This window comes from Tachysurus vachellii, chromosome 4 (assembly GCF_030014155.1).
Source record: "Tachysurus vachellii isolate PV-2020 chromosome 4, HZAU_Pvac_v1, whole genome shotgun sequence".
In the NCBI taxonomy this organism is placed as follows: Eukaryota; Metazoa; Chordata; class Actinopteri; order Siluriformes; family Bagridae; genus Tachysurus; species Tachysurus vachellii.
Window position 1 is genome coordinate 11,591,478 of NC_083463.1, and position 23,505 is coordinate 11,614,982.

The following is a 23,505-nucleotide window of genomic DNA, read 5'->3' on the forward strand; positions in this document are numbered from 1 at the left end:
TAAGATTTGCAATGTCTTGTTCAGTGCTATTGTGTGTATTTTTTGTCCTTTCTGGATTTGACTATTCTGATTGTGAGATGAATTGACATCCAATAAGCCTGTCAGCCTGTGCTCTAAACCCTGCTCAGACTTCTCAAGAGTCAAGGAGCTTTTATTGTCATTTCAACCATATATTCCCCATTATAAACAACACTGCCTATTTCTACTACATGGCACAATGTGATATGTAGGCTATGTTCCACTCACCATCACAGACTGAAGGCTGAGTCCAGGAACCATGGCTGCAGATGCTCTGTGTGGATCTGGGGTTGGGAGTGTAACCAGGGTGGCACGAATACAGAGCCAAGGAGCCAGGGCTGGAGGAAGAGAACTGTACCTCAGCATGTCTCACCTTCGGAGGGGGACCACAATCATTTCCTACAAGAAAAATGATTAGGATTTTGGTAAATCTGGAGTTTATCCCACCAGTAGGAATGGACACAATTCAAATCCCAGGGCATCACACAAGCATATACACACAGTAAAAACTAGGGGCAGACTGTAGGCAGTCCACATTTTAACATGTTTTAGGGAGATAAAAAGACACCAGAAACTCTGGAGGAATATTCCATCCATATTTCATCCATATATCCATTTTCTGTACCGTTTATCCTACGCAGGCTTGCAGGGTGCCTGGAGACTCTCCCAGGGGGATTCTTAACATAAGGTGGGGGACACCCTGGGCAGGGTGCCAACTCTTCTCAGGGCACAATCACACACAATATAAACTGCAAACAACTGCTATTCAGCCGACAACACACACACACAAACACACACTTGGGATGAGGCGAGAATCCAATCCGCAACCACAGAGATGTAAGTCAAACATGTTAACCACTAAGCCACCATGCCCACTCCCTGGCCCATGACATATTACCTTTTGTTACTAGTTATATAATATAGATTTTTGAAAAATATACCAATACACTATTGATATACAATATAATGAAATGCATGGGATCAAGACAATTCATAATTTATCAAACTTAGAATGCTGTAATACGAAATACAAGGCTCATATCCTACATTGAGGTTATGAGTTAAAAAACAACATAATACATCAACCAAATCTATCTGATTAATTCAAATTATATGTTGAAAATATTAGGTTATCAGTCAATAATAGTTTGGCAGCGTTAATTACTACCAACATATACGAGGGGAAGTGGTAGCTCAGTGGTTAAGATGTTGGACTACTGATTGGGAGGTTGTAAGTTCCCAGGTACAACAAGCTGCCACACCTGGGCCCCTGATCGAGACCCTTCATTCACACATCACAGATGTCAATCAGCCTAAAAACACATGTCTTTGTACCGGGGGAGGACACCAGAGTACCTGGAGGAATCCCCTGAGGCATGGGTAGAACATGCAAACTCCACACACATAGTGGAGACAGGAATCAAACCCCCAGTCCTGGATGTGTGAGGCAACCACCAGTACACTAAATTTCTAGTAATGTATCTATATTGTTTATAATGTTGAGTTAGCACTGAGATTACACTGGTGACTGTTTGTGTTTCTTCAGTGGTTTTAATAACATCTATACTAGCCAAAAAGTAGCAACATTTACAGTAATTGAGATGTATTTTTTTCAACAGCTGCAAAACATAAAAGATTGTTATTTTCCCCCTAAACTAGAACCACTAGGACTTTGATTGCACTCTTCCTCTAAACAGAGAGGAATAATTAAAAATTGTAAACATCAATATTGTGAAATGTTCCCGATGACATGTGGCTGATTTTTTCCTTGTGCAAGAGTGTACCAGCAACACTCGATTGCAACCTTACCTTGTGGAAAACCCACAAACCCTGAAATAGCGATGTCAGTGTCAAGAATTACAACCACCATTCAGAATGAGGATCAGATTTACAGAACACTTCTTCCGGCTTTCTTTCCCTCTGGGGAGGAGAGCTAGGGCCAAGTACCCCAGGAGGTACTGGCATGCATTACCTCTTCCTGGCATCATCTCCTATTCTCCCTCTAACCTCCCCATAAGCTGCGCTTACTGCGATGAATGTTTTAGCTATTGTAGGGGGAAAGATGTCATATGAAATTGATTACTGTATTACAATCTCTGGGGTATTTCTAATGAAAGACAAGAGAGGAGGCTTACCGTCCAAAGCCGGACTGGCTCCTTTGCTGATCTCACAGTGTCTTCCTATAAAGGATCCAGGACACTCGCACTTGTATTTGCCAATGTAATGGAAACACGTTCCTCCATTCATGCACGGGCCAGATGCACACGGGTCTGGTTTTCCTGCACACAAATGCACAGCCTAGACTCAACACTTGTATTATCAAAGCTTTTGTGTACAGCTTCAATGTGTTTTATGCAGAGGCCCTAATCTATTATGACCCCAAATAAAAAGTGCTAATCTGTGCATGCAATCTGATAGATTGCATATGCAGTTGCGGTTGATTTACAAGGAACAATCTTGTTAATGACATCACACATAGTAGGAGAAATCAGTGCGTAAATCGGGAATGAGCATGTGTGAATTTTTCTTTGCAGTTGCGCCAAGTTCAGATTTACTGGAAGAGTAAAACAGTGAAACTGAAACTTGTCACATTTATTCGTAATTACACATTACATCTTAAGCCTAATACAGTAAATGCTTCATATTCACAGATTTAAAATATTATAGACATGAATCTATGTGTTGTTTATTAGGTATATGAACAAAGGCTATGTTTAAATGCTGATGGACTTAGAAGTAATCCTACATGATATTTTATCACTTATTTCAGATATTTCTGATACTATACATTAATATAATATACATTTTACTTGAAATGAAAGAAAAAATTACAATTTAATACCCGTCCTTTGGGGCTATCAATTTGTATCAAGCAGCTTTCAGCAATTCAGTAAATCACATTGTGAGTGCTAGCTTTAGATATTTGCATAGTAACAGCTAGTAATCACCTAGTCGTCTCTCCTTTAGGTAGAAAAAAAATTGCACATTCATTACAGCAAACATGCAAGACATGTCTAGCTTACTTAAAAATGGGAAAAATCCACACCAAAGCCCAGCCCTTTAAAATACATGTCTAGGCCCGAATGTCAGAATGTTAGAATGAAGCTGTCAGCTTCAGTGGTCTGATAGTTTGGATGCATTATTTTTTATTCCTGCATCATTTGATATTTCTTCACTTTAGAGAGAAAAGCATGCTAGAGTTTTTCTACCAGGCAAATATTTTTAACAGCTGCTGCAATGTTCATTTTTGAATTAAAAAAAAAAAATTAAAAAATCAGTTTAAAATGCTTTAGATGCATAGTTATTTTTTTTTATTGAACTTTTATTGCAACTACGGGTCAAAAGTCACTACTTCGTGCTTTTGTATGACCTTTTGTGCTATTCAATAAAAGCAGGAGCACAATCCAAAGAGAGTGTTGTTAGAATATCTGTAATTATTTGTATGTGAACGTATGATCACTCTGAGCATGTGCAAATATTTGTATCTACAGTTTGTGCAGATGTGGTGTTTCGACATGTGTGAGCAGTCATTAATCATTACAGTAGCTCTGAGAGAGAGCTACACAGCATTTGCAGCCGTTTTTGTTCCAGTACATGAAGGATCCAAGTCTTGAATGGTTTCCAGCACACCGAATCTCTCTACACGGCCAAACAGGCCAAACGGTTGCACAACTCGAATATAAGACAAAGTCAGGATAATGAGATTCCTAAGATGAAAAGCCTCTTGGCTTTGAGGTGCTGCTTTTCCTTTGCAGGGATTTTATGGCACTGCGTATACGGAAGCGTAGTTGTCCAAACATGAATGAAAGCAGATTGCACACTTCTTCCACTTGAAAGGAAAAGCGCAGAGTTAGAGCTATACTGAATAATTTGTGAAAGGATAATTCGCTGAGAAAAGTCCTGCCAAAACACTTGCACATGAGCCTTTAATTGTGGTCATCAAACTCATAAAACAGAAGTGTAGTTGTGCACAATTCTCTCCAACACCTTAAAGCTCTTGGCACAAAAAAATGATGTCACCCTTTAGTACTCACCCACTTCACAGTGTTTTCCTGTAAACCGGTAAGGACACACACAGTAGTAGCTTCCTGCCTCTTCCTTACAGGACCCGCCATTTCGGCAGGGACTAGAGGCACACATACTTAATCTGACTGAGGATAAAAAAAAGGAAGAGACAAATCAAGGCTGCATGTATCACTAAGCATTCCATAAGAGTGCCATATTACAACACATCACATAGGCGAATAGAACAACAATGCAGCTTGTACACACTAATGTCCGTTATTACCTTTTTCACAGTTTTTCCCTCTGTAGCCATGCTCACACTCGCAGGTGTAGCCTCCATCCTGCTCAAAGCAGTAACCCCCATTTTGACATGGTGAAGAATCGCAGGCCGATTGGGGCTGTACTGGAAAACACATACACCAACTTGACCACGTTCCATCACTCCAGGAGAGTGCTGGTAACTTTTATTTGCACTTGTGGGAATGTTTAATTTGTTTGAGTGGGTATTACATCAAATGGTAAAACCAGATGGCTAAAAAAGAGCCAATGTATATGAAAATTTACAGCTGTTGTAAAGGTTGTATAAGGTTGTATAATTCATGACAACTTTTCTCACCCGATTTCTGAAATCAAGCAAGATTAAAACCAATGCCTTCTTAAGCTCTTATTTTGCCATATATATATGTATAGACCTATACACACACACACACACACACACACACACACACACACACACACACACACACACACACATATATGTGTGTGTGTAACGTGTATACATATATATATATATATATATATATATATATATATATATATATATATATATATATATATATATATATATATATATGGCAAAATAAGAGCTTAAGAAGGCATTGGTTTTAATCTTGCTTGATTTCAGAAATCGGGTGAGAAAAGTTGTATATATATATATATGGCAAAATAAGATCAATAATAATCAAATATATATATATGAATAATGTTTTAATTATTTAAGTACTGTGAGTGCTTAAAGTTTTTGAAGTACCCTGGCTATAATTGGTGTGTATATCACCATCATGTTCTCCAGCACTTACCATAAGGGTAGAAGTCCTTGTGATCATGCTCAAAGTCAATTCCTGTTTGGCATGTGCAAAGGTATGTGCCCCCATATTCCAAACATGGACCCCCATCTGGACACGGCCTGCTGTTACTGCATGGTGTCTGCGTGACCTCTATAAACAAACGGCACAGTTAGAGAGTATACGTGAGCTGGGCAACACTCATGTGTTTTATTTGTTACAATGATGCAAAAATTATGAATCATTTGGCTTCATTAATCATCTCCACAGAGGATCACCCAATCAGAATGTAATAAATCTGTAATTCTCAATCAATTTTGAGATTTTTCCATCTGATCACATATTGTTTACATGAATTCAAGTGTTTAATTGAGTTCATAACAAGTACAGGACAATACAGTACATCTCAAATTCTTGTGTGATTTCACTGTAAGGGCATATTGTCTGTTTTTGGAGCTGTGTTTATAACCAACACTCCCAAATAGGTTCACAAGCTAGTATCCTTTCACAGTCTTAATCTTAGGTTGGATTAAATCTTTCATGTGAAATGTGATTTTGACTTTTTTTGTGATGTATGATGTACATTTAGGGGGGCACGGTGGCTTAGTCGTTAGCACGTTCGCCTCACACCTCCAGGGTCGGGGTTCGATTCCCGCCTCCACCTTGTGTGTGTGGAGTTTGCATGTTCTCCCCGTGTCTCGGGGGTTTCCTCCGGGTACTCCGGTTTCCTCCCCCGGTCCAAAGACATGCATGGTAGGTTGATTGGCATCTCTGGAAAATTGTCCCTAGTGTGTGATTGCGTGAGTGAATGAGAGTGTGTGTGTGTGCCCTGCGATGGCTTGGCACTCCATCCAGGGTGTATGCTGCCTTGATGCCCAATGACGCCTGAGATAGGCACAGGCTCCCCGTGACCCGAGGTAGTTCGGATAAGCGTTAGAAGATGAATGAATGAATGAATGATGTACATTTATGAAGTAACTGTTTCAAAACGCTTTTACAAAACTCATCACTAATCGAATTACAGGGCAGACACACTTCACTTCTTATATGCTTGCTATAAAAAAAAAACGGAATTAATTAATTCGGTCTGACGTGGTATTTCTCTGAACTGCTGCCCCTTAAATTTAATGTAAACTTACAGTGAGCTCAATTCTTAAAGGAGTCTATGAAAAATAGAAACTGCACGAATGATCTTATTTAAACATTGCTTACGATTTCTGTACATACCAAACTGACAGTACAGGCCGATGAAACCCGTTGGACATTCGCATGTGCCGTTCGCATCAATACAAGCACCTCCATTCTGGCAGAGACACTCTTCTGCAGGGAAGATAGACACAAGCAGAGAGAACAAGAAAGGTTCTTAAAGGAGGTCATTAAAAGTTTTAATGGACGAAAAAAAAAGCAAACATTTTAAATATTCCCAAAAATGTTTCTTTTTTTTTGTACCTTACTCATCATGACACTAAATGTCAATATACAGCAAACATGTGTTGGAATGGAAATGTGTTGCAATAACACAACGCAGGACCGGAATTTTTTTGTGTTTGTTTTCTCTTGGGTCACTCTTTCTCACGTCTTTTCTCACACAGTTCACTGGGTTCGAGAGGACTGTCAGTATTCTGCATTTATCTTTCACGCTAACTGCATGACTGTTTTTATTTTTCTCCTCTCCCTGAGCGTAATTGCAGAAATGGATCAAAGAACATGGCAGTATCACTGCTAAATGGCTTCCTTTTGAAGTCCAGGGGGTTTGCGTGAGGGTATTATTTTTCTGATAATACGAAACATGCTTTTTGATCAGAGCGTACGACCCTGCGGGCAATTAATAGAATGTTAATTCAGCAGAGCCGTTTTCATAGGCCCTCCGTGAGGCCTTCAGCTTTGATCTCAGTGGCCGATTAGGCGCTTCTGTGTTCTGCCTGTGGGCCGCTGCCTCCTCTTCCACTGAGGACCATGTGCGCCTTTTTCCATTGAGTCTTCCAAGTTCGCCCGGGCAGGAAGGTATTCAGGAGATTTAAGAGAGCCCATATAAATGCTGATAGTTATTTCAGCTCATGGATGAAAAGTAGTGTGAATTTGCAATGGCTCACATACTATTAAAGTCTTTTAATAGCGAGAACTCTAGATGAAAACCCTCAGTGGATGATCTGAGAGTGGGAACCTGGATTCTGATGCTTTCATTTAGGAATGCATTGACCAAAAGAATGAATTCTCATGTAAAGTGCATTGAATACTGGATTTACACACGTTTTCACACTCAGAAGAATCTAATCACATGGCGAAGGGTTTAGTGGAGACAGCAGCAATGTAGCTGATGTTGGCAGTGACAGGTTAACCATTTAACTGACTGTCACCACACTATGGAGTGTTACTTTCATCCAAGCATGTATGATTTATCAGATATGAAATATGCAGGAGAAACAAAGACCAAATACTTTAGCATGAACATGCTTGTATTTTGAAAATGGACTATTTTCATTGAGTTAACAGAATAAATTGTCTTTCCATTCAAATGAAGTGTAAAAAAATATGTGTTGGTTTAAATTATGTTTTTTCCTGAACTTTTTTTTTTTAATCTCTTTGAATTACAACAGCATCAATACATTGCTGGATGAAGTGATGACTTCAAAATGGTGGTATTCCTGATTGGTTTCCAATGAGGTTTTTACCAAATTTCCCTGTTATCTTTGTATTTGGAATAGCAGCAGACATCAAGTAAGAGCTATAGGTGGACCCCTACATGTGCTGATGTTACCACTACACATCAAATTGGGCCATATAAAACAAACAGCCCTAGATGCGGCATTGGCGTCCTTCAGGATATCAAGAGTTCTTTCCTATGCTACCTAAGAGGCAAAAGTTAAAGCTGGTATCTTCATCAAACCACACATAAAGATGATCACGGAGGGCAAGAAATTACCCAGGAATAGACAGAAGAAGTAGAAGGATGGCTTGGAACAGATTTGTTGCAGTGGCTTGGGTCTTTCTGGGCTGAAAACAACATGGTGAAAACAACATGGAGCTGATTGAGACTCTGGTGAAGAACCACAGCACAGTGGGCTGCAGGATGTTTTTCAAAGTCCATATCCTTGATGCACATCTTGATAAACTCAACAAGAACGTGGGAGCATGGTCAAAGGCAAAAGACAAGTGCTTTCACCAGGATATATTGGACTTTTAATGCTGCTACTGAACAGCTTTGTAAAAGTGATTCACAATAAATGTTAATAGTCAATTCTTTACGTGTTTTAATTTTTCTGACTATTTGAAGCAAACACGCAAATTCTCATTTGTCTCAATGAAAATTTCATTTCATTTCATATTTCAATACCATTGTTCCGGTCACAAAAGCAATGTTTAAGGGGTTAATAATCATTTTCTCTACTTTTGGGATATAAGTAAATCTTAATACCTAAAAACAAGAATTGTGTTACATAGTGTTATGAACTTGAGTGAAATAGCTGAGATTAAGGAATTTTCAGAGCCACAATTCAAAATTCTGACAGAACTGGTATCTGAATCAGTAATCCTCTGAATCCAGCACCCCTACCCACCTACCCCACACTCCTCTGTGAAAAGAAAAGAAGTACTGTATTTACGAAAACGAACCAAAAAAATTCAGCCAAACCTAGAAGAGAAAAGATGTAACCCAGATGATTCACTTATTGAGCACAAAAATAAATTTATGAAGCTCCAACCACAGACCTCAGAAAACATATGCTTTTCAAAATCATTAGAGACCGGTTAATTCGATTGCACATCAGACAAACCAAACAACCGCTCTTACCAAAACCAAACTCCTAAACCAAATACTGCTACAGTAGGCATCATAAACCATAACATCCACAGGACTAAAAGCCTGGATTTCACTGGCTGTACATCTTTACCATAATGTCTGAAAAGTGAATTCCAACCAGAGGTGCCATCTCATAAAATCCGGGCCCTTTCAAGTCTAGACAGGAGGCCTTTCCACTTTTTGGTAAACTAATAAAAGGTGCTGTAAAGCAATTATTTTGGAACATCAAGCACCTATCGCTGTGAGGGCTGCATAATAAAAAGGGTGAGGCCATGTCAGTTTGGATAATTAAGCTCATCCAACACGGCGGCATCGTCTTCACGGGCAGCACTCCAAATTCCTGTGGCATAGTGCTGTCTGACACAAACTCCTCCACTGTGCTGCATTCTTGCCCACCTAAGAAGGAGAGACAGTGTGGAAGACAAGCACCATGTCGATCGTACCTTCACACTGGTCTCCGTAGTAGCCTGGCTTGCAGGTGCAGTTGTAATTTCCAGGGCTAATTTGCTTGCAGGTCTTGCAGCCTTCCTGCTCACAAGAAGCTGAAAAAGTTAAGAATTCAAAGATCAGGGCAAATTTTGATCAGTGATAAAGAATAAGAATTAAACATGTTAAAGCTCACCTGTTTGATTCGCAATTTCAGTGCCGGAGGAATTGGTTGTGATTACTATTTCTGTTGGAAAGGAAGCAATTTGGAAGCATTTGTGACACTTTGCATTATTATTGAGTCTCTTCACTACATCTTGACAAAGGGTTAATAATACAATTAATATAATTGTCTCCGATCAAAGGTGCAGTGTACAAATACTGAGAAGGGAAAATGAAATGGAGAAGAAACATTCCTGCATGTCCCCATGATGTTGTTGTAATATTAATTTACAGTCAGGTTGCCAGGGTAGATTTGACAATGTTTTCAGAAACATATTTCATATATCATTATGGATACTGCATACACCTTTATGCTCCAAACATTTTGGCTCCCAATCAAATAGCCTTGTTTTACACAAAGCTAATGATAGTGAGCTAGCTGGCTAACAGTCCAACAATCCCAATAGCACAATCAGATTATATATATGACTGAAATATATAAAATATGACTGTAAAATATGATGTAAAATAAACAAATCAGACTTGGATTCTCCTGGCATAATGTCATAACAGGGTAAGTGTCTTTTTTTCAGAATGTTTGTCAAGTTATTGCTAATAAAATATTTTTTGCTAGTTGCTAGCCATTTCCTACCAAAGAGGGGTCTAAACTCTAAAACCTACATCAGGCAGATTTAAGATGATTGTCTTTGTTAAAAGAGTAACTTGTGCTAAACTCACTAAGATGCACTAAAATGACCTGCCTTAGACCTAGACGATGCTGCAGAAGCTTTTTGAAAATACACGTGGTCATTGATTCAGACATACAACCAGATGCTGCAGTCATCCCAGCTCGTCTTCTCCATTTATTCAGAATTTCAATTTTGGATAGTGTGTGTCTGTTTGCGACGGAAAAATGTTACAATGGAGGAAGGAAAAAAAAGAGAAAAGAGAAAGTAGGTCTGGCTGGGTGAATTTTCAATCATGAAACATTTTTCCCATTGCAAAGGGAAATAAAAACAAAAGGTTGGAAAATGCTTAGTGTCTGGCGTACGGAGAGTAGAAAAAAGAGCAGTCTCCAGACAGGACGTTTAAAATGCACTCACCTGTCTCACACCAGCTCCCAGTGAAGTTTGCTGTACAGGTGCATGTGTAATTATTCACCTTGTCCTCGCACACACCTCCGTTTACACATGGCATAGACGCACACTCGTTTATGTCTGGATCAGCAAGCAGAAAAACACAAGCTTCATTCACTAGCGCTAGCAGTAGAGGACATTTAGGGAGTTAACTTCCAGAACAGCTCTTTATTGAATTTATATTGAAATCTTAAGACTTGAGGATGTCTTGCAGGTGCATGGTTACACTGAGCAGGTGTCTAGCATTAAGAATAATCCAGTCTTATGTAGAAACAAGGCAACACAATATTTGCAGGGCCAACACTTTAATTCCTATGGTGTTTCCCAACCGGGTTTGCATTTCATCAATAAGCTCTGCTCAGGCAAGTCCAATTTGTTAAGCAAGAAGATCATGTCACCCCGAAATGTCACGTCAAGGACAGAATCTTGCAGTCCAGATTATGTGTAACATAACACATGACCCTAAATGAAAACCCAAGAGGGGAAAAATGGAAGTAACCAATGATAAGCTCTCAGTAATGGCTTTCAGTTCAAACCTCCACAAGGGATGTGTGCCAGATGAATACTAGTAGAACTAATGTGGAAAGCAGGCTTTGTTCCCCAGTGAATACACTGCCAGCTCAGTAACACTGTTTAATACCACACTCACCTGTCTCACATACAGATCCGGTGTAACCCGCTTGGCAATGGCAGGTAAAGCTCCCCTCGCCCTCAATGCATCGTGCTCCATTGAGGCAAGGATTCTCCTGGCACTCGTCAATGTCTGCAGGCAACACACGTACACACACACACACACACACACAGGATATTTACTCAGCTGATTAATATATCCGCCACACCATTCCCCTCACTCTGAAAGTATGTGCTTCTGGCTGTGAAAAGTATTAGAGGTTTGATACATCTCCGCAGGCTGGACTGTGGGAACGAGAGGGAGCCTGCAGCCAGTGTAGCACCCGGAGAGGGGGACAGAAGAGGTGGAAGAGAGATGGAAAAAGAGAAAGAGGCCACATCATAGCGTAAAGCTTACATTTACATTTATGGCATTTGGCAGACGCTTTAATCCAAAGTGACTTCCAGAAGTGCTTGATAATCAACCTGGAAAGCATTTCCTTATGCTAGTTCAGATTGGCCCAAGGCTAAGGATACCAACATGGTGCTGCTGGGGATAGGATGAGTGCTGATACAGGAGAACATAAGTTATTTATTTTAATGGATGTGATAAGTGTTCATTTAGATGGGTCGTGTCTGAATTTCAAGCCCGCACTGGAGTCTTCGGCTTATCCCACCGCCTTGAAAGTGGCACATATGAGGCTAGATGCTTCTTTGGTCCTTGATGAGTGGTAGGTGAAGATGTACCAAACTTAATTTGAACGATGTGAAGGATTTTTCCAGTGCCATGAGGTGTGTGGAATACTGTTGGTTTATTTGCATGCATTGAACCCTACAAGCCTTCTGTATGTCGTTTTGTTGACAGTGGAATACAACAAGAACCCCAGTAGTGGGAAAAAAAGACAATTTGTTACTATACTTAAGTACTATACTTTTGCCTTCAATTTATTACATTTAATTTGTATTTTTTGTATTTTATTGAGTTTTTGGGTCCTTTTCCCCAACACGCTTGTATCTAAGGGGCCCCTAAACAAAGCCCTTAACCCCCTCTGCTCCAGAGGTACTACATCATGGCTGTTCCTGCACTCTGACCCCGCAAAGAAAATAATTTCACTGTGCTGTAATGTATATGTGACAAAAATATCCTTTCAAGTACTTGAATGACTTGAATGTTGTTTTCTAAACCTCTAGATTCTGTGAAGGTTTTCATAACTTTAACATGACTACTGTTTGCATGTTTTGTAAGTTGCTCTGGATTAGAGTCTCTGCCAGATAATTAAATGTAAATGCCATGTGTAGCACACAGAGATGATTGCAATAAGGTATGGTGGGGTTCATCTGTTACAGGAGCCGAAAACTGTGAACTGTGGACTGAGGATGATGGATAGATAAAATTAAAAAAAAAAGAAAAAATTCAGAATAGGCATGCAAGTGCATGTACATGTTTAGGTGTACATATCTTGGTATATACATTATATAAAATGGTTGTCAAGTATATTATAATATCATTCTGGTATAGTGCTTATATGTCAAGACGCTGCGCTACAGTATATCACACCAGAATATTATTGTCGAGGGTTAGTTAACAGATATTATAAAAGTTCATATATACTGTATTGTGAAGGGTTACGCATGTAACAATACCTAATAATGAGCATTTACACAGGCTTGTCAGGTTTGTTACAGTAGAATGAATGCTACACAACACCACGTTAATGCATTTATAATTAATACAAGTTCAAAGAAGTTCACAGGAAGTTGATCTTACCTGTTTCACAGAGAACTCCTGTGAATCCTGGTGGACAGTAGCAGGTAAAGCTGTTCACTCCATCTGTACACTTGCCATCATTCTGACAGGGATATGAGGAGCACTCGTCAATATCTATACAAACACACAGGACAAAAAAAAAAAACGACACGACTTCACACATGACATGTGACCACTGTTATATGTGTACTTAGGAATACAAACATAGAGAAATTTGTTAGTGTTGGTGTTTTGGGGTGCTGTCACTTTTTTTACCTATCTGGCACGTACGGCCGGTGAAGCCAGCCAGGCATGAGCAAGTGAAAGAAGGATTTCCAGTGATGCAATCATCAATGCAACGGCCGCCATTCAGACACGGCCTCAGGTGTGGACAGACTGACGCTGAAAATAAATACAGGTACTTTAAATCGTATTATATTATACTGTATACCTTGACACTGTTTACTGCATTTGCAGACATTCACTTTCTTTTTGATTTATCTCTCATATCATATCATACCTGAGTCATTGCAGCTGCCCACCTCTACCTGAGCATCATCAATGCGAAAGACCCAGCGGCCGGGATACCCCACATTTGTTGTGGTCTCCACCTCTACTACATCACCAGTCCGAGACCCTGGGATGTTGAAATAGCGCCTCCCGTCGCCAGCATTAAAACCTGCCTAGGAAGAGAGCATAGAGGTGGGACAGTTCTTTCAGAGGGTCTGAATTTCCTAGTAAAATAAATTCAAATAAAATAAACAGTATCATTGCATAGATAATATTCAAATAGATGTGTGATTATTTCAGTGGTGTGAATCTGCATAATTATTGTTCTTTGTATTTCTTGTTTTGATCTGCTTTCGTCTCACATTGTTGTGTTTTGGCATCATGGTCCTGGAGGAGCAACATTTTGTTCTAATGTATACAAGGTATATAGAGGAATGACACAAAAACCCACTTGACATGACGACTGAATCAGCTGATTTCGGAATATTATTCACCAAATAAGTTCCATTAACTTTCCAGGAACTTATTTAAGTCCTTAACTCTGTGTTGCTTTATGTTTGTGTTGTTAAAATGTTGTTTCATTTCACTATGTACTGTCAGTTATATATGGTTCAAATGACAATAAAAGCTTATTGACTTGACTTGATCATTAAAATTTGAAATATGTTATAAAATACACCACAACATTAATAATATAAAATATCAGTAATTGGATACAATATTTATCCAGCTAATTAGTATGGGACTTCAGGCCCAGACTTCTTTCCCATTTGTGATTCTTTGTACCTTTACGTTCCTATATTAAGTCAATTTAGGAGCTTAAATGACTAACACCACTATTTATGTCTCTGTGTTTACACCCTGTAGACAAGTCACTCAAGAAAAACACAGTCAAGTTCTCAGCTTGTATCAATAAAGTGTATGAGAGAATATGTTAAGCATGTCATGAATATGAACAAAGTTTATGACAGATGCTCGTCTGAGTATTTAGAAGTCTCCTGAGATCCTAAACCAACCAGGGCACATTGTTTGAGAAAATTCATTCATTCATTCATCTTCTACCGCTTATCCGAACTACCTCGGGTCACGGGGAGCCTGTACCTATCTCAGGCGTCATCGGGTATCAAGGCAGGATACACCCTAGACGGAGTGCCAACCCATCGCAGGGCACACACACACACACACACACACACACACCCTCATTCACTCATGCAATCACACACCAATGACAATTTTCCAGAAATGCCAATCAACCTACCATGCATGTCTTTGGACCGGGGGAGGAAACCGGAGTACCCGAAGGAAACCCCCGAGGCACGGGGAGAACAGGCAAACTCCACACACACAAGGTGGAGGTGGGAATCGAACCCCGACCCTGGAGGTGTGAGGTGAACGTGCTAACCACTAAGTCACCGTGCACCCCTTGTTTGAGAAAATGTCTTGTTAAAAATGTCTTGCTTATTAGGAGCTCTTAATTTTGTCTTATCTCATAAATTACAGTCTATTACTGTATGTTTTGACTGGGGAAAGACATACAGTCTTGATGGGCAAGTTCAGATTTATCATTTATATCATTTGTGTAGAGAGAGAGACAGAGAGAGAGACAGAGAGACAGAGAGAGAGAGAGAGAGAGAGAGAGAGAGAGAGAGAGAGAGAGAGAGAGAGAGAGAGAGAGAGAGAGAGAGGACTCCTTTATCATTTGTAATGTTGGCTCCCATTTAAAACAGTTCGGCTCAAGCCCAGCCATTTTTAGGGTCATGATTGAGGACAATGTCCCGTCCAGAGACAAGCTGTTTCGTGTTGAGGTTTTGTTCAAACCGACCATCGAAAATACCCTCGCTAATGAATATGTTTTTTTATTCGTTGTTGCGTTAAATCTTACCCAGATACAATAGTGCTATTTTATGATTGGTTGTTGTGTAGCCTCTTTTTTTTTGATTGGCTGATAAGTGTCAGGCTCGACTAAGAATTCCTGCCCGTTCCATAGAGACAGCGGTGCGGACAGATACGTTTTGGGTGCTGCAGCATATTAAATATGATAAATAGTCAAAAAGTTTTTCTGTGTGAGAAATACAATGTGTGGCAGGAGACCGTGACAAAAGACAGAAATGCGTGACTGTCACTCTCATTGCGTGACACTTGACAGCCCTGATTTCTTCTCATTATTTTGCTACTATATAATGTGTTGTTATCTAGTTTAATTCAATTAAGTTCTATTTGTATAGCACTTTCACAATATACATTGTTACAAAGCAGTTTTAAGGGATAAATAAACTGGATAGAAATTATACATTTTAACTTTAAATGGTCCCCGATGAGAAAGCCAGAGATGACATTGACCAAAAAAAAAAAAAACTCTCTAAGACAATATTAGGAAGAAACAAATATGAAAATATTGCCTTTGTTTGCCTAGTTCCATTTTTGGTGTGTATTTGTAGAACAATATTGTTACTGTCAGCATCTTAGAGTAACAGAGTCATAGCTACAGGACTGGCAAGACTGGTAATTGCTTGGCGCCACCCGAAGGCTGACATGAAAATGACAAATTGTGTTGGAATTCCCTAAATCAGCGGTGCCCAATCTTATCCGGAAAGGGCCGGTATGGGTGCAGGTTTTCATTCCAACCAAGCAGAAGCCACACCAGAGTCTACTAAAAGCCAAGAACAACTGATTAAACAGGTGGAATCAGATGTGGCTTCTGCCTGGTTGGAATGAAAACCTGCACCCACAGGAAAAGATTGGACACCGCTACCCTAAATCATCTGATTGGTAACATACAAAAGTATACTACAAACCCCCCCTAAAATGAGCCCCATCTTGCTTGATTGTGAAGAAATAACTGTGGAGATTATCTAATAAAAAAATTCAAAAATAAAATGACATTACATGAGGTAATGTAGCACTAGCCCAAAACCACGTGCTCATCTAACTAGGAGTTGGTTCTGATCATATGGCTAGTTTTTTTTTGATAGAACTCACCTTTTTTATAGGTGAATTTTCATAATGAAAGTGTAAACAACACAACAAATTGTGCTCTGTTCAATGTGCTCTGTTGAAGCTGGCATGACATAACAATGCTTTATCTATTCTGAAAGCTTTACCACTACATCCAGCATGCAGAATATAATGCTTACCTTTTCAGACAGTTATTCTCTAGTTAGCTCATGGTATAGATTCCTTATTATGGCATCTGGGTAGCATAATGTCAATAAAGAGGGGAAAATGGCAAGAGAGCTGCTTGCATTTTCCTGCCTGGGGCCCACACAATCCCTAGAATCACCTCTGTATGGGATTTTCACACATGAATGAAATAACAGTGCTATAAATGGCTTCTGTTTTTAACCTTAAAATCCCTCAATATCTTAGTTCTACATGCTAGTAGTAACTCTGAAAGGTTTTGATTTCAAATCTTAGTACCTCTAGAGAGACCTTATTGGTCCACTGAGCATCACCTTAACTTCTTAAACCTCAAGAAACTCCTTGTTCCTCTACTCACTCTTGTAATATGTAATATTAGTGTATTTTTGATTGTTTTTCTGTCACCAATGGATAATAATTCTTTGTCTTTGTAAAATACAAACACCAACGAGTATGAGAGGTGCTGAGTGCATAGTGTGCATAGACCATTGACGCAAAGGTCATTAATATTGCATCAAACTGGGAATGTCAAGTATGTCACGAATGTGAACTAAGTTCTTGACAGATGCCTGTCTGAGAATTTAAAATCCTCTTGAGAGCCTAATCCTAAGAGGGTATTGCGTTCCTTTGTTTATTTTTTTTTGATGCATGTCTTGTTTAGTGTTGTATTTATTCAGAAGAAACACAGTGGAACATCTTGAAGTGTCTTAAAAACTACAGGCTGTATTTGTATCTGTATATTTTATCACTTATGTACTGGTTACATATAAATTACTGTGTGTTCCTACGAGTAACATGATCAGTATCTGATTCCAGCCATTCCAGGCTGCTAACACTATAGTTAGGTATCATAAGGGATTACATCTGCTAAAGCATATTGCATGGAATAAAAATTGTGAATTTAAAGGAAATAATCAGATTGTATTTTATGGATTTATGGAATCTGTGCATAAAAAACAGACACCATTACAAACCAATAAAGATTTAAATAAATGTTTGTATTTTACATGATTATCAGTGGTCCCCAACCACCGGTGCCAGTCTGTGGGTTATTTGGTACCAGACCACACAGAAATAATAAATAATTTATTTTATTTCCATTTTATTGATAATCACACTTTGAAAGATATTGTATTTTGTCTGTTCCTCTTGACATGTACCTGTTTCAGTCACGTGATACCAAAATTAAGCCCACAAACGAGATAAAATGAGTCAAAAACAACCGTCTTTGGAGAGGTGCTTTGCAAAGGGAAAAAAGCCCAATGATGAGACAGAGGAAGAGACTATGACTGCCAAGAAAAGAAAGCTACATTTAATAGAAAATATCAGGAGTTTTTGTAAATAGTGAAGCTAGCTGCAACACCTACTGAGAAATGTTATTACTATATCAACCAGTAGTAGGACAGTGACTTGAGACTTGAAACTATAGACTTAAGTCTTAAGGCTTAAGACTTAAGTCTAATTTTGTAGTTTGCTTACTTATGTAGTTTGCACCAGGCCAAAACATTAACCAACATAATTTTATGACAAATGTGCAAATTGTGTACAAATTGGGGCAATACATTTTCTGAAGAGATTAATTCATTTTACTTGGAAAACCTCATAACCTGTATAAAAATAGCACTCTTCAATAATGGCATCTGACCTTTTAGTTTGCGATTTTTTCTTAAAAAAAAATCCAGAACTAGAAGGACCGATGCAATTATTGAAGGTCACAACATCAACAAACGTCTATCTGTTAAAACCGTCTCATTGCAGAAAACAAGCTGATTCTCCATTATTGGTGAGTGGTATTTTTATGCACTTTGTGTTTGTTATTATGCTTGTTGTATGGTTATGCTTGTTGTATGTATACTTTGTGTACATTGTGTGTATAAAAAGAAAAATGATTATTTTTAAATTAATTCTGGGTTTCTGTAAATGCAGGAGTTTGTTATAAGTATTCTTAAAAGTGCAAGATGTGTAAGATGAATGAAACAAATTATTGCCCCAATTTGTACACAATTGGTACATTTGTTATAAAATTATGCTGGTTAACATTTTGACATCAGTAAGCAAACCAAAAAATTAGACTTAAGTCTTAAGACTTAAGTCTATACTTGCAAGTCTCAAGTTGCTGTCCTACTACTGGTTGACATAGTAATAATTGAACATATCTCAGTAGGTGTTGCAACTAGCTTCACCATTTACAAATCAGTTTTGTTCTAATTCACAACAAATCAATTTTCTTGCCTTTAAAATAAAACATTCTACTGGGAAATGTGGTTTGTATACAAAAAATTGTATACAAAAAAAAGCAGTGTATATACAGTAAGCATAATATCAAACGAGATGACTTGGTAGGATCGTAAATCACGCACTCCCATTGGTAGTCGCTACAGTAAAATGCTCCATGTTTGCATCAAGTTACACTATTCTCAACTTTGAATCTCTGGGGACACACACATAGAGTCACCAGCTCTCTCTGGAAGTCACCAGCTCTTATTCATTGAGAATTAATAGTCTTTGGTTGCTTTGCCACTGCTAGTCGCTGTATGTTTGACCACAGCATCAGGCAGAGGGTGTATAATGGGCTGTAGAAGGGGTGAATTGGGACACTACCTGTGCTGCGATGCCCCCCAGGCCTGAACGATCTCCCCCGCTGCTTGCATGCATTCCTGTGGTCCATGTGACATTGTGGTACTGGAAAATGGTGAAGGAGAGCTCCCCGTCTGTAATCAGCACTACTTGAAATGTGTTCACCTTGAAAAGAGGAAATAGTACTTAGAAATCACAGAAATCAACAAGAGTATAAGAATAACTCAGGATTGAGGGAAACTCACCATAAGAACATGACTCGCTTTACTTTTATAATACATTTGCCATTGTGTCATCTTATTCACTGCATATTTTTTAGACTGTATATACAGTACTTAGTGTTATTCTTGCTCTATAAATACATTTTGCACCCAAACACAATCCACAATGGCATTCTGTTTGTTCTGTTTGTATTTATTGAAATGATTTAAGAAGGTGTTTGATTCTGTTCTATCTGTGTCTTACCTGTGAGTTACCAGAACCTCACCACAAGCATTTCAATGTACAGCTGCCTCAGGCATTTGGTGCAGATGGCAAAATAAAATGACTTTGCAGTTACCAGACTATTTTGAACATGAAACCCCACTTACTAATGGGACATATAAGATTCATCATAAGACCGGGTCTTTTGAGATGCGGCATAGTCCCTGCCTTTAGATCTGTCTGCGAGTCATATCCATCATGGAAACTCAGTAAGATCACATAACTTTTATCAGAGGTGCTTTGATGTGTAAAATTGGTGGTATAATCTTGCTATGGATGTACTTTGTAAATGCAAACAGCAGAACAGAAAGTAACACTGTACTCTGTCCTAACATCCTAATCATGTATGATATGTATGCAAGGGTTCTTCACATTTGGTCCTGGACTATTTTCTCTCCTAACCAGGCCTGGGAAACTGTGTTGTGTTTCTGTACTGTTATCATAAATATACAAGTGCCCTTACCGGAGTAACTGGGCTTCCACCAAAAAAAGTGACATTATGCCAAGTGGCGACAAGGACCCATGTTGCTGTGAATGTGGGGAATTCTGGGAAATAGTAGTGGATGTCTTCTGTAGCTCTCTTTAGGATCGCAGGATCTTTGCTTTCTCGGTAAAACACTATCCCGGCTTGCCGGTTGTCTACATCAGCCCAGAACGGCGCTACTACCCTGCGGTCTCCAGCGATGGGGAAGGCCACTGGGGTGAACTGGGACACTTCCCTTAGAAAAGACACAAGGCCATTGTTGTTGACCTGAATAAAACAAGAGCAGAGGAAATACAGGATTAAAATAGTTGGTACACAAAGATTCATTCAGCTTTTTCCTCTGACTGCAAGCCTCCTTTTTAATGGAGCATATATGAATCATACGCACCAGTAGGCTTGCCTTTTTTTTTTTTTTTTTTTTTTTTTAAAAGAAGTTTTTTTAGTGAATCTTTAGCAACTATTTTATCCTGGTCCTGGATCTCAGTGGATTCAAAGCCTATCCTGGGAACACAGCTGGAATGGGACACCAGTTCATCACAGGGCATCAAACACACTTACACACTCATTCATCTATGGGAAATTTGTAGGCACTGAGCCAAATCCTGGCATACTGGTGGGATGTCAGAGGTATTGAAGAAACCCCAATGGACAGCAGAGCTGTGAGGTGGCAATGTGACATCTATAATTTGTTTAGTAGAAATTCATGACAAAACTTCAAGCATTTAAAAAAGCCTAAACTCCAAGCCCAGTTTTGTACTTCATCGAGGATTATGCTGCAAAGCAATGTTGTGAAAGTGATGTATAAGAGGCTCTGAGAGCTGAATATATGGAAAATGTTGATAAAGGGGATGCAGTGTAAGACGCCCAGTTGTCTAGCAGTGTGTTGACACGCTGCATGGTGTGTTCAGTGCTTCAGGATCAAAGATTGAGAAATGCTTCCGTGGCCCATGTATCCACTTCCCATCAGGGAACAGACACTTCCCTTGTTTCACCAGAGGTCCATGTCCACAGCTGAGAAAACTAGATCTCTCTCTCTCTCTCTCTCTCTCTCTCTCTCTCTCTCTTCAAACACACACCCTCACACCTGCGCTTGGTGCTGTCCTCTGCCAAAACAGGAAGTGGTTTAAATCCTCAGAACCCTTTTAACCAGTTTGACTGGTCTGTCTGTGTAAAACAGCATGATCCATGATAAAGAGGTCAAGACATCCTTCATGCCTGTAAAGTCCCATTAGTGTTTCTATTGATCTTAAGAAACTTTTCATGTTTTGAATTCTGCATTCTGTTTTTTTTATAGTGTTGTTGATGGTTCTTTTTAATAAAGAACTATGCTGTTTAAGTTCAAGTTCATCAATTCCCATGGCAACCAGTCGAAAAAAAAAAAACCTTAAGGAAATGTCCTTCAATATGGACAGTTCACCTAAGCTGATCTTCTCCAACTCTCCTTCTTCCACACATTACCACTCAGGCACCTCTGTGTCATTTCGTTGGCGGCTCCTGGCAGCACCACGAAGCAGTGATAGAAGTGATGGCTGACACGTAGTTCTTCCTCTCCCCTTTGCTGCTCGTATGGAACCCATAATTCAGATACCTTAGCTGTAAAAACAGCAGAGGAAGTTTTGCTTGGCCCGACGAGGGTGCGTGGTTAATTGGCTGACCGCAGTCTTCCCCTCTCTGCATCAGTGAGTTGCAGCGTGAGTCTGGTGGATGCAGAGAAATAGAGCGCAAACTGCAGGTCCACACATGGGGTCAAACAGAGGAGACCTGAGAGAGAGAGAGAGAGAGAGAGAGAGAGAGAGAGAGAGAGAGAGAGAGAGAGAGAGAGATGGCAAGCAAAGGCTGGATAGAGAAAGAAAACAAAAGAGAGATGTAGGAGAAGAAAGGCAGTGAGAGGCTTTAGAAGGAGAGGAAACGATACTAAAGGTGAGTTAGATAGAGAGAATGAAGGACTGCTAAGCTTTTGGTATTAGCGCAGATTGTGACCCCGACAGATACATGATTAATAACCAGAATGCCATTAATAGTAAATGCTTTACAGATGGCAGCAACGCTTTCTGCATGTTCACATGGTTCATACTGGAAAACTGGATTACTAAAGCAGTGTAGAAGCAATCTACGCTTAGGGTTATAGTTGCCGTATTGACCAGACCAACCTCAGTGTAGGATTAGTGAGCTCTAAATTAACACTGACATTTTAACTGATCAGTTAAAGAATCTGGAAAAGATTGAATAAGCAATTTTCCTACTGTGTCAAAGTACTGTTAAATAAGCAGGCTTAAAGCGACTCAAATCAAATACAGACACTACTCAGCTAGTTGGCTATCTAGGACAAGAAAAAAGCCTGCTAGAAAAAAATATACTGTGTTGTAAGAGGATGTCATTAATTTAACAATTCCGCCGAGTATTGTAACCGTAAAACTGTAAATGTTTTCGTAAAAGGAAAATTCTAGCTATTGTTTTGAGGGACACCAACGTTTTCTCTCTCTCACACTCAGTCTTACTTAGTGTCAATCTGCTCATCTAGCCTTGTGTTGTTGTTATTTTTTGGGAATTCTGCACTGAAAAAATCTTGCTTTCTTTGGAACTGAGTAATTTATAGACTCTCTATAAACTTTCATCTGGGAGAATTCAGGCTAAAACAAATCCCTACCCCCAAAAATATAAAAAAAAAAAGGTGTCCAGAGATGAAGTTCAAGAAAACATTGAATGTTCCCTGTCAGAGGGGGGCTTTCACCACGTTTCTAGAGGGGAAAAAGTGAAAATGTTTTTGCACCCATAACCTTCATGCTGATCCTTACCTTCACTTTCCACAAGCATAAAGCGCCACTATGACAATCCTGCCAGCATTGACCCATAACAACCCTTAAATTCTGAGTAATATTCGTAATACCTCTCAAAAATATAAAGGGAAGTCCTGGTGCTGGATAAATAACTCAGTGCTCAGTGGAGGGAAATTCATTTTCAGATTCCTGCTACTCTGTAGCACTGAATCTGGGATATCGTTTTTATGATTTTAAATGATATAAAGCACCATGAATAAATGTGCTCAGTCTCATAAACACCCTTCTGCAACAGCCATTCACACTTCCACAGAAATATTTGGGTCATTTCAGTGTCACACACCAAGGGAGAAGAATATATCTCTCAAGGTCGAAGATTTTCTCTCAACAGTTGCGCAAACGTTGTGTAGAAGTGGCGAGGATGAGCATTAGCAGATGTGTGTGATGCAGGCAGCTCGGACAGAGCGGTTTCTCTCTGACACTTTCAAATCATCATCACGCTCTTTTGTTCCCTCTCATCTTATAATGAAACATCCATTTTACAGTTTAATAGACAAAATAGATTTTTGA

At 39.3% G+C, this 23,505-nt stretch overlaps 1 protein-coding gene across 2 annotated transcripts in view; it reads right to left on the minus strand.

The window, feature by feature from the left end:
• The window catches only part of sned1 (sushi, nidogen and EGF-like domains 1), a 45,022-nt gene that overhangs the window by 18,810 nt on the left and 2,707 nt on the right, over positions 1-23,505 (minus strand). Inside the window, exons 2-16 of one of the 2 annotated variants that reach the window (XM_060867757.1) lie at positions 20,138-20,425; positions 19,216-19,356; positions 13,487-13,649; positions 13,243-13,368; positions 12,988-13,101; positions 11,260-11,373; positions 10,578-10,691; positions 9,509-9,559; positions 9,330-9,428; positions 6,315-6,407; positions 5,103-5,240; positions 4,307-4,426; positions 4,053-4,169; positions 2,154-2,297; positions 247-417 (exon numbers count right to left, since the gene is read on the minus strand). In XM_060867757.1, coding sequence (XP_060723740.1) covers positions 247-417; positions 2,154-2,297; positions 4,053-4,169; positions 4,307-4,426; positions 5,103-5,240; positions 6,315-6,407; positions 9,330-9,428; positions 9,509-9,559; positions 10,578-10,691; positions 11,260-11,373; positions 12,988-13,101; positions 13,243-13,368; positions 13,487-13,649; positions 19,216-19,356; positions 20,138-20,425 — 1,993 coding nt within the window. Of the gene's footprint in view, positions 1-246; positions 418-2,153; positions 2,298-4,052; positions 4,170-4,306; positions 4,427-5,102; positions 5,241-6,314; positions 6,408-9,329; positions 9,429-9,508; positions 9,560-10,577; positions 10,692-11,259; positions 11,374-12,987; positions 13,102-13,242; positions 13,369-13,486; positions 13,650-19,215; positions 19,357-20,137; positions 20,426-23,505 lie in introns of those variants that run through there. The other variant, XM_060867758.1, reaches the window with a different exon arrangement.